General features: G+C 42.9%; 1 protein-coding gene across 1 annotated transcript in view; it reads left to right on the top strand.

Annotated features, from left to right (window-relative positions):
- SPRED2 (sprouty-related, EVH1 domain containing 2) overlaps positions 1-12,289 on the top strand; it is a 35,851-nt gene that overhangs the window by 3,549 nt on the left and 20,013 nt on the right. Inside the window, exons 2-4 of the mRNA XM_010077896.1 lie at positions 5,709-5,886; positions 7,075-7,243; positions 10,109-10,173. Coding sequence (XP_010076198.1) covers positions 5,709-5,886; positions 7,075-7,243; positions 10,109-10,173 — 412 coding nt within the window. The remainder of the gene's footprint in view (positions 1-5,708; positions 5,887-7,074; positions 7,244-10,108; positions 10,174-12,289) is intronic.

The raw sequence follows: 12,289 nt of genomic DNA, 5'->3' as shown, positions 1-12,289 counted from the left end.
ATTGGGGAGCTGGAAGAGAAAACTCTTTTCCATTTTCAGAGGGAAGCTGGGAGGAAATGCTAAATGCCAACAAAGTTTTCTCATTTTGTTGAGACAGAGAGAAATGTCCTAAAATTGAGCTTGTAAGGTTAATATTGGTTTAAGATTAAGTGCCCCAGCACAGGCATATTGCAGGCCTGGGCCAGCATGTCTGGAGCAAGGCATGTGGAGATTGAGCTGTCTTGTATTTACTCTGACGGGTGGAAACTAAAATTTCCCAGATATCTTTTTACTCTGACAGTATTGGATTTGAAAACCAGAAAAACACAGGTTGCAAATTTGTTAAGATTGGTGACAGATACAGTGGTTCTGTGTTCCCACTGTGATGCAGGAGTGAGGGCAAGGAAAACTTCCCGGAGGCTTTCCATGGTTTTCTGCAGGCTCCATTTAACCTTGGATCTGACCAGAGGGGTGCAGATGGCTTTTTTTTCTTGCTGATATTTAATGAAAAAGCTTCAAACCCGCTGGAAATCTAAATGGTGCTGATATATTGACTTTATTTTGTTGTGGCTCCATGCACTCAGAAGTTTTCTTTCTAGCAAAGTGGTAAGTTAGAGTTTTAAAGTAGAAAATACTGGTTATAATCTGCAGATATTTCACCATTGCTAGAAGGCTCATGAACAAAGCATCAGATCAAGAAAGTGTGACTCCAAAAATAGCAGGTTTTCGTTACATCCATCAAAATACTGCTTTCTGACGCTTTCTGCCTGTGGGATGAGCTCCAGAGAGGATTCTTGCAACATAATTTCCAGCTATCACCTGGGCAGAACAGCATGGCTTGAACTTCTCAGAGTTGCTGGGGCAGCAGTGTAGGGCAAAGTAAGAGCACTGTGGAGTACGTCCAGCTCAGCCAAAGACAGGTTGTGCCCCAGTAATCATAAGGTTAAATTTGCTTGGATCCATGTAGTTTAAATTGTGTTTAAGCACCGGTTGTCTGTGGTTCAGTTCAGCTGAACAACCTGACCTCTGCTGTTTGTTGCATTCACAACCTCCTGCTGTCCTGCTGGCTCTTCCCTGAAATATGGGAATGTCAATGCATTAAAGACAGCCATCCATAATTTTGAAACTCATCATATGCAGTTACCTCTCTGTCCGAGACCTGAATCTCTCCTGGCCTTGTAAGCTGGAAAGTCAAGAAGGAGGAGAATGCTGAAGTGCTGTATGGTTGCATTAGCATGGAAGTTGATAATTTTATATTTTGGTCAACTAGCCTGGCTAGAGGAAAAAATATTATTGAATTATGGAAGGTGTCCTGGAAGTGTTTTAGATGCTAAATGTGACTCAAAGGAAAGTAGTAAATGTGGTGGGTTGGACGTATTTCCCCCCTGCCCCCACCTTGGGATTTTCAGACATCTCAGGTGATACCTGCAATCGCTGCGTTTGAAGCAAAGTGGAAACGAAGAGCAGCTGGTGGAAGGGAGCCGCATACTTTGACCCTCTTTTTACAAAGACACTGGCAAAATTAAAGCCTTAATTAACAAAGGAATTATTTGCCATTTAGTCATGGATGTGGGCTTGCAGCCTTAATCCCACACCAGGCGTACAACAAGGCTCAGGGCTTCGTCCCCCATAGGTTTCGCTGTGGTGTGGTTCCTGTAAGTGATGTGGCTCGCATCAGAGAGCGCTGAATGGTGTCAGACACATTTTACAATGCGGTTAGTGCATGCTGGAGGAAAGCACTTTTTTATCCACTTTAAACACTGCCTGTCTCTAAGACTCAAATGCTTTCTAAAACTTAGGCTTTATGTAATGCAGCCGTGGTTCAGGTATTGCAGAGGTAATCATTCAGGCACTTCTTGTTTAGGAGAATTCTCAATATCCTTCAGAGTCGCAATTAGGCACACATTTTTTTAATATATGTATTTATAAATACATATGCACACCCATGAGCTATAATTTTTAAAGGGCTCTTTTCCTTCCAAAAAAACCAGCACGTGGTTTTCTGCTCTACCTTTACTCCCCAAGTTCATTATGGTTTCTTGCTCAGGGTGGGGCAGGCGAACAACCTGAAGCAGCCCTGGAACAGGCTGGCCAGCTGCCATGCAGCTGGGTAATCCCTGCAGATACTTTCTTCCCAAGCTTTTTGGGTTGTAGGAGACAAATCTGTAGGGTTAAGATAGCAAAGTATTCCATTTAAGAGCATAATTAAGAATAGTTTGCATGAAACGCATACTGCATAGGCCATAAACCTAACAATTAAGAGCGGTCTTAAACTTTTAAGAAGCTAATAAAATGAGGGGAACTAAGGCTTCTGTGGGGTTTTTTTAGCTGTTTCATTTTTAACTATACAAAAGGCTTGTGTTATCTAATCTTGGCGGCAATCAGTATCTCATTAATGGTAATGGACCAAATATTTTCACTTACTTCATTAACCTTTTCTCCTGGAATAGTCAGATTGCACAGTTGCTGTGATAAAAGTGCAGATCTATGACTCGGACATGGTTGTTTCGCTGCTTCGGTGCACCGAGGTTTCAGTGGTGACATGCACACGGGATTTGCAGATCACTTCTTTGCTCTGGAGGATTTTGAGCATTTGCAGCCAGCCAGAGCCTCGGTGCAGTCGCGTAAAATTAAATAGCAAAGAAAATAAACAGCTTTTACGCTAAGGAAGCAAGGTCCTTATATGGACCTGAAATATTTGAGTACCTCCCAAGTATTTATCAACACTGGCATGAGCAAAAGAAGTATTGCCTATTCTAGGCTTGTGGATGGAAACGGCAGGCAAGATTTTGACCTGGAAAACTGAAGTAGCCCTGAAAATTCAACTTGCAGCTTCTGAGTCCTAGTCCAGTGACTAAACCAAGCTGTCAAACCCTAAGAAGCTTTAAACACCTCATTTCTTTCCTTCTTTTCTTTTTTTTTTCCTAAATCCCTTGGCATAGGTTGCATGTGGCTCCTGGTGGGAGTGGGGCTGGTGCTCCCCGGGGAGCGCAGTGTCACTGGTGACTCTTGATCATGCAGGAAAGCATGCCAAGGGATTACGTTAACACAGACAGAGCTCTGCGTACCTTGCCAAAGCTGAAGCCTTCTGCTGGACAAGGTCCTTTTCTAATAGAGGAGCAGAGGTCTTTTTGCCATGGTATGGCAATGGAAACTAGATTTTCTGGCTTGATGTATTTAAGGAGGTGGCTCTTCAGGTTTGGAGAAATGCAGTTTGTATGGTGTTCTCCTGGGTATTTGGGGGGGACAGGCAAAGGCAGTGAGTAATGAGGAAAGGAGTAAAATTTTAACATCTTTCACTTTGCACTTGGGTTACTCTATGTTTGTCCTCCATCACATAGAAAAGCCAGAAAATTATTCTCTACCATCAATCCATCCACATTCCATTAAAGCAGATTACCAGATTGCTCTGTTTGGGTCAAAAAACCTGCTATTCCAGCTTGTTTCCCCACTCGCTTGCCCACCAATCCCTGACCCTCTGGCATCACAGTAGCATCTTGGATGTAGGCAGATGCCAACTGCCAAGCCCTGGTCCAAATCCTGTCTGTCTTCTCACTGATCTCCAGGACCCTGAACCAGGTGCACAAGGCATCCCTGGGTGAGAATACTGACTTCCAAAAAATGTCACTCAAAAGTAGAACTAGCAGTTTGAGTTAATGAAGTGCCCGTCCCTTTCCTTAGTAGGTGTCACATCTAGTTGCACAGCTGTTGGGCATGTGGGTGAAATCGGTGGCCTTCGTGGCAGAAGTTGTAAGAGCCATAGGTCATGATATCAGCGCAGATAGGAAATGGAAAACCGTATGGCTCTGTGCCCTGCCAGACTGTGATTATAATGGGCAGGGATAGTAGCTGAGGGACCTAAATTTAGTGTAGGCATCCACTAGTATTCAGATGTAATTACGAGCCTAGAGAAACCACCGAGAGGTGGTGGGAACAGGCAAATAATTAGTAGAAATCACAAAGTACCAAGTAGCTGCTGCTTTCTTAATTTTGCTTGAAGTGGACAATTCCTGCAGCTCTGACTTGAGACCTTGAAATTTAGTGGGAGTTCCCGAGAAGTGAGAAGAGTTAAAAATAAATACATCCAGAAGGGATCCTTGGGGAACAGGAGAACTATATAGAAGTGTATATTTGCCTTTCTTTTTTCTTTATCTGTTAATTGCCAATCCTTATAGACCATATGGGAAAGATAGAAGAGAACAAAAATTGACTTGGATGGAAGCAGCTCAATTTTTGCACAGTAGAAAATTAGCTGAAGTATTTTGCTCAATTCTGGGTATCAGGAAGCCAAGAGATTGAAGTTGCCGCCAGTAAAATCTAGAAAGGGGTTTTCATTAGAAAATAAGAAGATATCTGGATCAGTTTATGAGTACAACATTTGCCCTGTTGCCTGTACCAGGATGCTGCTTTAAGGACTGAATAGCAAAAATATTTTTATAAATGTTGTTTCTCAGTTCTGTGAATGCCTTGTGCGTGTCAGCTGTGGTACGGGCTGCGTATCTGAGTACGCTGAAAAGCTTTTTATCAGCCAGTGCAAAGTCCTTAGAGCAACAGGAGATGAACCTTAAGCAGCTGTGTACTGCCTTGATCGTGTAGGTCCAGTGTGAAAGTTGGTGTGTCCATAAATAAAGCTGGTGAAGGGAAAATTGCAGTGTGTGTTTTGCGAGATCTGTCCAACCGCAGAAGGGATTGGCTGATCTCAGGCACCTCTGCCCAGAAGATGCTCGCTGCCTCCCTTAGTCTGTCCTCAAAATTGCTTTCAAGTAGGATCTGTGAGGCTGCTTGCTTAGGTATTGAATAAAATCTGGTCGTATTAGACAAAGGGGAACTTAAGTGTCAAATATTAGCAATGAGATTACAAAAGTGATGCAAAAATAATGCCTGAAAATGAGGCAGTTTCACCTGGTGCAGGATGAAGAAAGCTACCTCTGCATTTAATTTCAGATAGAAAGGGCCTGTTCTTTTTTTCATGCTGTATAGGATGCTACGGAAACGTCTGGATACAGAGCTTTCCACGATGGGAGCTCTTTTGACCCCTTGTAATGGACACCTGCATTATTATAAAATCTCTCAGTTGCTTTTAGAATAGCTTCTTGTGAGGTTATGATGTGCCGCTTTTGAAAACCCCTTGAAATGCTGGTGGAGCTGTTTCAGGAGCGTGGTGTGGTCATGATGACCTGGGCTGAGCTGATTTCTTTCTCCTTTCACCTGAGGTACCAGCTGGAGTACTTGTGGGGTTTTTTCCCATAAGACTGTCCCAGTTGCAGAGGAATTTGAGTGTCATCTCTTCCAAAGCCCACTTCACTAATTTGATCAAAAACCTTAAAATGTTTTGTTCATGGGTTACTTGAGTTCCACATGTTCCCCAGCACTTTGGAGACCTGATGCCCCTGTGGCTGGTGGCCTTGGGCTGCTGTCTGACTCACCCCACTGTCTTGTCCCCTGTCCCCAACTGCATGAGGAAAAGAGTGTGTGGGACCATGGATTGTTTGGTATGTATGTTGGTATCTGGAAACCCAACAGGGCTGTTTCTTGCTGTTTGATGGGTATCTTTCCTATGGTGGCTTGAATGGTTAAGACCATCCATCATGGAGGTGGACTTCCATCCTGGGCAGAAATAGTGTTGGGACCAGACCAGTGCTGCCTAAATACCGCCCTCAAGAAAAATGCCCCTGACGAGACCATGTGATGCTCACAAAAGATTTTGTTTTGTTTTGTTACCATTGCAGTGACAGCTATATTGTGCGAGTCAAAGCTGTGGTTATGACCCGAGATGACTCCAGTGGGGGATGGTTGCCACAAGAAGGAGGCGGTCTCAGTAGAGTTGGCGTCTGCAAGGTCACGTACCCGGAGGGCAATGGAAGAAGTGGATTTCTAATCCATGGTGAAAGGCAGAAAGACAAACTGGTAATAGAACCTAATTCATCTTTTGTCTGTTCTTATAATGAGAATTATCCCAAGTCTGTTGCTATTGTATTATTGTGCAAGTTTTTTTAAAAAATAAAAACCAGGCATGTGCATATAGTACCAGATTGGACAAAACAAACCCGTCGTCATCTAGAATTGCCATCTTTTGCTATCTAGGTTGTTGTGCCACCACCTGGAAGGAGCAAGTAAATTTTCGACATCTGTGTGCAAAAGATCCCCTTTGATGAATGCAGAAGGGCCTGTTTTTTGTTTTGTTTTGTTTTGTTTTGTTTTTTTAAGACCTCGCAGGGGTACATGAGAAGTGAATTGAAGTGTAAAGAACCCATGAAGCCAGTCACATTGCACTGAGTAATGCAGTGCAAGCCTTTAAAACGGCAGTGGATTATTTATGCTGTGTGCTGTTCAGGGTTTGAACGAGCAGAGTGAGAATATGAAGACAAGTTGTCTCTTAAGAATTGACGCACTCAGTTTCTCCTGGTAGCTGTTTATCTGAAAAGGAGTTCTCTTCTTTCTCTGCACAAATCAAATTAATAAAACCTTTTCCCTGTTTCCAGGGTCCCTTTTAGATGTTACAGTTTATCTCATTTCTATATATTTGATTCTTCTGATATTTCCTCCTGTGAAGAGATGGGCTAGCTTTAAGAGATGCTCCCTGCACAGGCTCTGCAAACTCAGTATTTGGGCAAAAAAAATGGATTATTTGAGTCAGAAATTGTCTCGCTTTGATAAAGACTGGCGTTTTAAAGCTGTTTCAAGTGCAGTTTGTCTTTTACAATATTATTTTGCTTAGGATTCTTTTTTGACGCTATTTGAGAGCCATGCTGGCAAATAAAATTTCTGTTAAGCAAAATTATTGAGGGAAGAGGTTCTCCTCTGCCAGAGCCTCTGCTAGCTGTAGCCTGTGCCACGCTGGGACTGGGTCTGAAATAGGCTCCTGGGGTAGCAAGGAAGCACCTACTCAAAGCCCAACCAAAAGATGAATGTGCAATGGTTATGAGAACAATTACAGTGTCTGGTGTTTATTAGTCATCATTTGGTAGGGAAGGATGTTCCCCTACGCGAGGCATGACTTGGCTTGCTTTTGGGTCCAGGCTAAGACAGTGCTGTCTCTGTCCTTGGGGTGGGAAAACTGACTTCGCTTTTCTTTTGGGGCTCATGCCCTCCCAGGTGGTGCTGGAGTGCTTTGTGAAGAAGGACCTGGTGTACACGAAGGCAAACCCCACCTTCCACCACTGGAAAGTCGACAACAGAAAGTTTGGGCTCACGTTTCAAAGCCCTGCCGACGCTCGAGCCTTCGACAGAGGAGTGAGGAAAGCCATCGAGGACCTCATTGAAGGTACCGTGGCATGTGGCGGTGGCCACTTCAACCCTTGAAAGAGTGGGGAAGGGGGGGTTGACTTATGGCACTGGGAAGAGGGATGGGTTTAAAATCAGTTCTAGGGTTTGGACGTCTCTTGTGCACGTGTCCAAGTGTAGCCCAGCACTTATCCTGCACTAGCAAGCCCCAGCTTACTTTTAAGAAATTATTTTTCTCATCCCTTAAGGAGAAAAGGGGTTTCAGACCAAGTATTTTCCAATCCTATCTGGCCTGGTCTGTCCAGCTTTTCCCCCTTAATTATCATTGGGTCTGTTGTTGCGGCTTTTTTTGATAGGCTTGGGTTTTACACTGGCAATGGCAACTCAGACAGCTCAGGCTCTTCTTTATATGCAGCAAAATCTCATCTTACTGAGTCTTTGTTAAATCATAGTATGAATTCCTGCCTGGAGTTGAATAAAACTTCATTTTGTTTCTGTTTTTTTGCAGTAATTAATTTTGTCTGCATCCTCTTAGTTGAATGGTACTTCTTGAAGACTTTGTTTTGTTTTTGGGGTTTTTTTTCCAGTTCTGTAAAAAAATGCATTTGAATTGCCTGTGCTTTGAAGTTGTCATAAATTTTTCCTTTTCACATTTCATTGCAATCAGGCAATCATAATACAACTATAATTCAAGAGTACTTTATTTTAATAAAATTTGATTCTTCATGGCTTTTTTGGTTTTGTGTGTTGGGTTTTTTGTTGTTTTTTTTTTTAAACCATGCCATGTTATGTAGGGAGTTCGTGGTCCAAAGCCTTTCTCCTCCTCATCCGTTGTGACTGGGATATTTTTATACACAGATGGTATTTTTTGAGGATACTACATCAAATATATATACAGATGTGTATTTTTTTAGGTTATTAGCTCCATAAGACAGCTTAATGTTCTGTATGCCTTGTTCTTGCTTCAACATGGAAATGGTGGATACTGGGAGAGAATTAATCCCCCAGGGCTCTTTCCTGGTACATACATCATCAGTTAGAGGAAGGATCTTCTCAACCAGTTATTCATTTGCTTTTTCATGTGCCGTGAATGTGAAGAAGTTACAGTGAGGCCTTTCACTTTCTTCTTGCTTACTAAAACTGGGAAGCATTTTGAGTCATAAAAGTGATGTTTTATGTAAGTGACACGGGATTGTGTAAAGTTTCAAGGAGATGATAACTCAGCTGTATTGAGTATTTTGGAGATGCTGATCATGGCAACTCCTGTTCTGCTCTTTCTGATCCATGTTACAGTGGAGGTATTTAAAATCAAGTTCTGCTGTATCTCAGATACTTCAAAATCAGCAAATCTATGTTTATCCCATTAACAGCACAGACTGATCTTCATGAATGTGTTCCTCCTTAACTTCCAAATAAGGCTTTCTGAATGAAAAACAATAACTGTCTCGTGCACACACAGCATCGGGCAGTGGATTTCATTTATCATTCATTTTTTGTTCACGTAGTTGATCAAATTTAGCAGGTAATATTAAGCACAACAAACTGTGTGCATTCAAAACTTCACTAAATGAAATCGCTGCTTTATTAATATTTAACCAATAGTTTGTTCCCTGTAGCATCAGAAATATAGAAGTTTTGTGCACAAGTACAGGAATCCTGTGCAGCTCTGTGGAGCGTCTGGATTTTTTACTTTTAAAGCTAGTGTAGCAAATGGCACAAATGTTTTCATGTTGCTTAGCGTTTTAAGTGGGCTTTCACACTCAGCTCTGCACATCTTCATGGTGATGCAACTGAGAGCAGCCAAGGCTGGTGCGGATAGCATTACATAAAGCGTGTTATTTTAAAAAATTTCCAGAATGAAGGTGGTACAAACTGTTCAACTATTTTAGTTAGGATCTGATGTGGCCCTAATTCAGTATAACTGGCCTTAACATTCAAGAAGAACTGCCTTTGACCTAGGATTTCTCTTCCCATCAGAGCATCTTGCTGCACCCACCCTCCTTGGCAGCCTTATGGCAGGGTGAAGCCAGCCAGGAAGGGGGGGGTCTGGGGCCCTCATCCAGGGGTGGAGAGAGAGGGGTCACGCCTTTTAGCCACAGCATAAATTTACTGCCGAGTCCAGCGATGGCATGTGCCACCCTCACTGCTGCCCTCTGCAATGCAGGTGCTGACCAGGGTCTTAAGTTGACTCCGGGGCAGGGGACACCCTTGGAGTGGAGAAAGAGATTGGAGGAAGGGTTGGAATTTTTTTTAATGTGATTTCCCACTTTTCCAGACGATTGCCATGTAATTAATGAGAACTGCACCACAGTATTTTGCTCTAGTCTATGGTTTTACGCGTTTCAGCTCCTTTCAAATACTTTGCTTATGTGAGACAAGGTGGTTCTCTGAGAAATAGCTGATAACAGGGAAGACCTTTACAATATATAACAACTTCTGAAATTAGAAGAAGAAAAAAACCCTGCCTAACTTTTATTATCAAAGTGAGGTTTATTTTTTTTAAATAAAAAGTCATTTTCCCCCCAGGTTCAAGGAATATATGAAGAAAAACTCGTATATGGTTTCTTGACAGCTGAGGATCTGGTCTTGGGCACTGATTAGTACGTAGCTTTACCATTCTTCAGAAATGCAAGTCTTCTGTAATTGGAAATGTTAACTGCTATTTTTATCATAGTTAATTAACATAGGCAGCCATATAGTTGTGTGTCAAGAAACGCTTTCAGATTTTACCTTTCCAACCTAGCTATCTGTAGATGGTTTTTATTTCCTTAATTTGAGCCACTCTTCTGCACATCTACAACATACAAAGTTATGAGAATCCAAATATTTACCAGCCTAGTAAAAAAAAAAAAGTTGCATAGAAATGTAATGTGTTTAAAAAGCTGTTGTTTTCTTTTTTTCCTAGGGTCTACAACTTCCTCGTCAACACTTCACAATGAGGCTGAGGTCGGTGATGATGATGTCTTCACAGTAAGTACACTTCACCTGAAGTCGTTCTCCTTTATGCTCTGATTTACATGGTCAGGTTGGAAAGGGTTTTTCCTTTTATGCCTCAGGGTTGGCTTCCAGCCATCATTGTGTTTGGCCAATGGGGTGTGTTTTATTTGATGGAAGCATATCCTCTGCAGAAGGTAAAGCACTGTGTTTCTGATGGCCTCCCATGGTCACCTGAAAATCACGGAAGATCAGATGTTGTCTGAGGCTAGAAGTGAGGTGATAATCACCTTCAGATTTCCTAAGGCTTAGTCTGAGGGGTGCACACCCTTTTAATACCTTTTTCTCTGTCCTTGAGAAGCTTCTTCTCACAAATTCAAGTAGATGGCTGCTGCTCAGGTACATACTCAAGGAAATAAGGTTTTGAATTGCAATTGCTAAACAAAAGCTAACTTAAAAGGTGTTGCACCTATGTGTGAAACGTAGAACTTTCAAACAAGTGTTTTTCAGATGGAGGAAAGCACACTAGCATGCCATCTACCTAACCAGAGGCGACTTAAATAGGAGTGAGTTGCTTATATTTAATTTGTGGTGATGTCTAAAATGTATTTTGGAGCCTTCCTGAAACAGAAGAAGCTACTGGCCCTACTATATGAGCACACTGTAAAAAAAAAAAAAAAATTATATCAGATGAAATTGTAGTCTGATCACAGATATTCCGCAGGCTGAAAACAAGATGCTCACAACAAATACTTTGTCTTATCAAATTTATTTCTCTGGCTCTGATCACATCCCCCCATGCACATGCGTACGTGTGTTAGTTATATGATAAATCCTTTCCTTGTCCTGTGGCACAGGTGGGGACTGGATGGCAGGTGGGTGGAAGGTGGGACGTCCTCAGTGCAGCAGCAGCCAGCTCAGTTAAGGTAGTCTTTGGCATACTTCCTTGCATCTTTAGGATGAACGAGGGAAAACTGAGGACAGGCATCAAACTGTTTGAAAATGGGCACTGGGAAGCACCCGAAGCCAGAACGTGTTTTTGAGGGTGATGGTTCACCGATACAGGAGCAGGGCAGGTTCCCTGCCGTGTTTTAAACCAGATCCTCCCGATGGCTGACATGTTGTCCACATCTGTCCTTTTGTCACAGCTCCGGGAGACAAACAACAGCAGGCAGGGTTAAAAGGTGACTTCCTGTGCTCCGCAGCAAAGCTATCATTAGCAGCTGCTTCCCAAATACCTGCCAGGAGTGATTTATAGGTGCTGGGATGGGAATGACTGGGGGGAGGCCCTGCTGAAGCCGGAGCAGTTTACCAATTTGTGCTGTTTTGTCCCCAAATTTGCCAGGTGAGCTGTGCTCTGCTGGGGCTGGATGTTGCGCTTGCAGCTTTCTGTGCTTGTTGGAAAGGGGACAGCCATCAAAATAGGCCTTGGGCAGGTGTGTGCCAGCTCTCACTGGGTTAGACATGGAAATAGTGTTAAAGCAGTGAAAAGTAGCCCGTGGAAGTATGATATTTCTGCTAAAATACAGCCAGCTGATGTTTAAGGACCTGGGAGTGCTCCATAATTTCTCCACAAGCTCAGTCTTGTGGTTGGGTGTTCATTTTTAGACTCGTAGGGTGCTTTTTACCGGGAGGAAGGAGTTATTGCCTTTAAATACCTGTTGCTTTATATTGGGAAGCTGCATCAAAATCACTCAAACTCTGGCATTCAAAGTGAAGAGCCAAAACTGCAAGAGATTTTCCCCCCTGGTTGACCCCCAGGAGGTGACAGATAACCCCCTGCCGTGCAGATATTTATGAGTAGGATGCTGGGTGGAGAAGGAGGAGCAAGCTACTCGATAGCATTAGCAAGGAGGGAAACCTCTGTTGTGGTCAGCGCCTTGTTGGGACCCAGGGGGATGCTGGCACCGGGATTGTGCCCTGCCTGGCAGTTCTCTGCTCATTGTGTGATCTTCAGATCAGTGAGAGGGACTACACAGATGGTGGTAGCTCACGTGATGCCTTTGGTTAAGCTTTCATATCAGGGCAGGTGGGTTGTCGTACACCAAAAATAAGGCTTCAGGTGCATCTTCTTCCTGGATGTTTCTTCTTTGCTTTCCTGTATGAAGTCTCTCCTTTTCCTGCAGTTCTTAAGCTCTTTGATACTCTCAAC

Source organism: Pterocles gutturalis, unplaced genomic scaffold, assembly GCF_000699245.1.
Source record: "Pterocles gutturalis isolate BGI_N339 unplaced genomic scaffold, ASM69924v1 scaffold16978, whole genome shotgun sequence".
NCBI lineage: Eukaryota > Metazoa > Chordata > Aves > Pterocliformes > Pteroclidae > Pterocles > Pterocles gutturalis.
The sequence above is the reverse complement of the archived record's forward strand: the minus strand, read 5'-3'. Positions and strand labels throughout refer to the sequence as shown.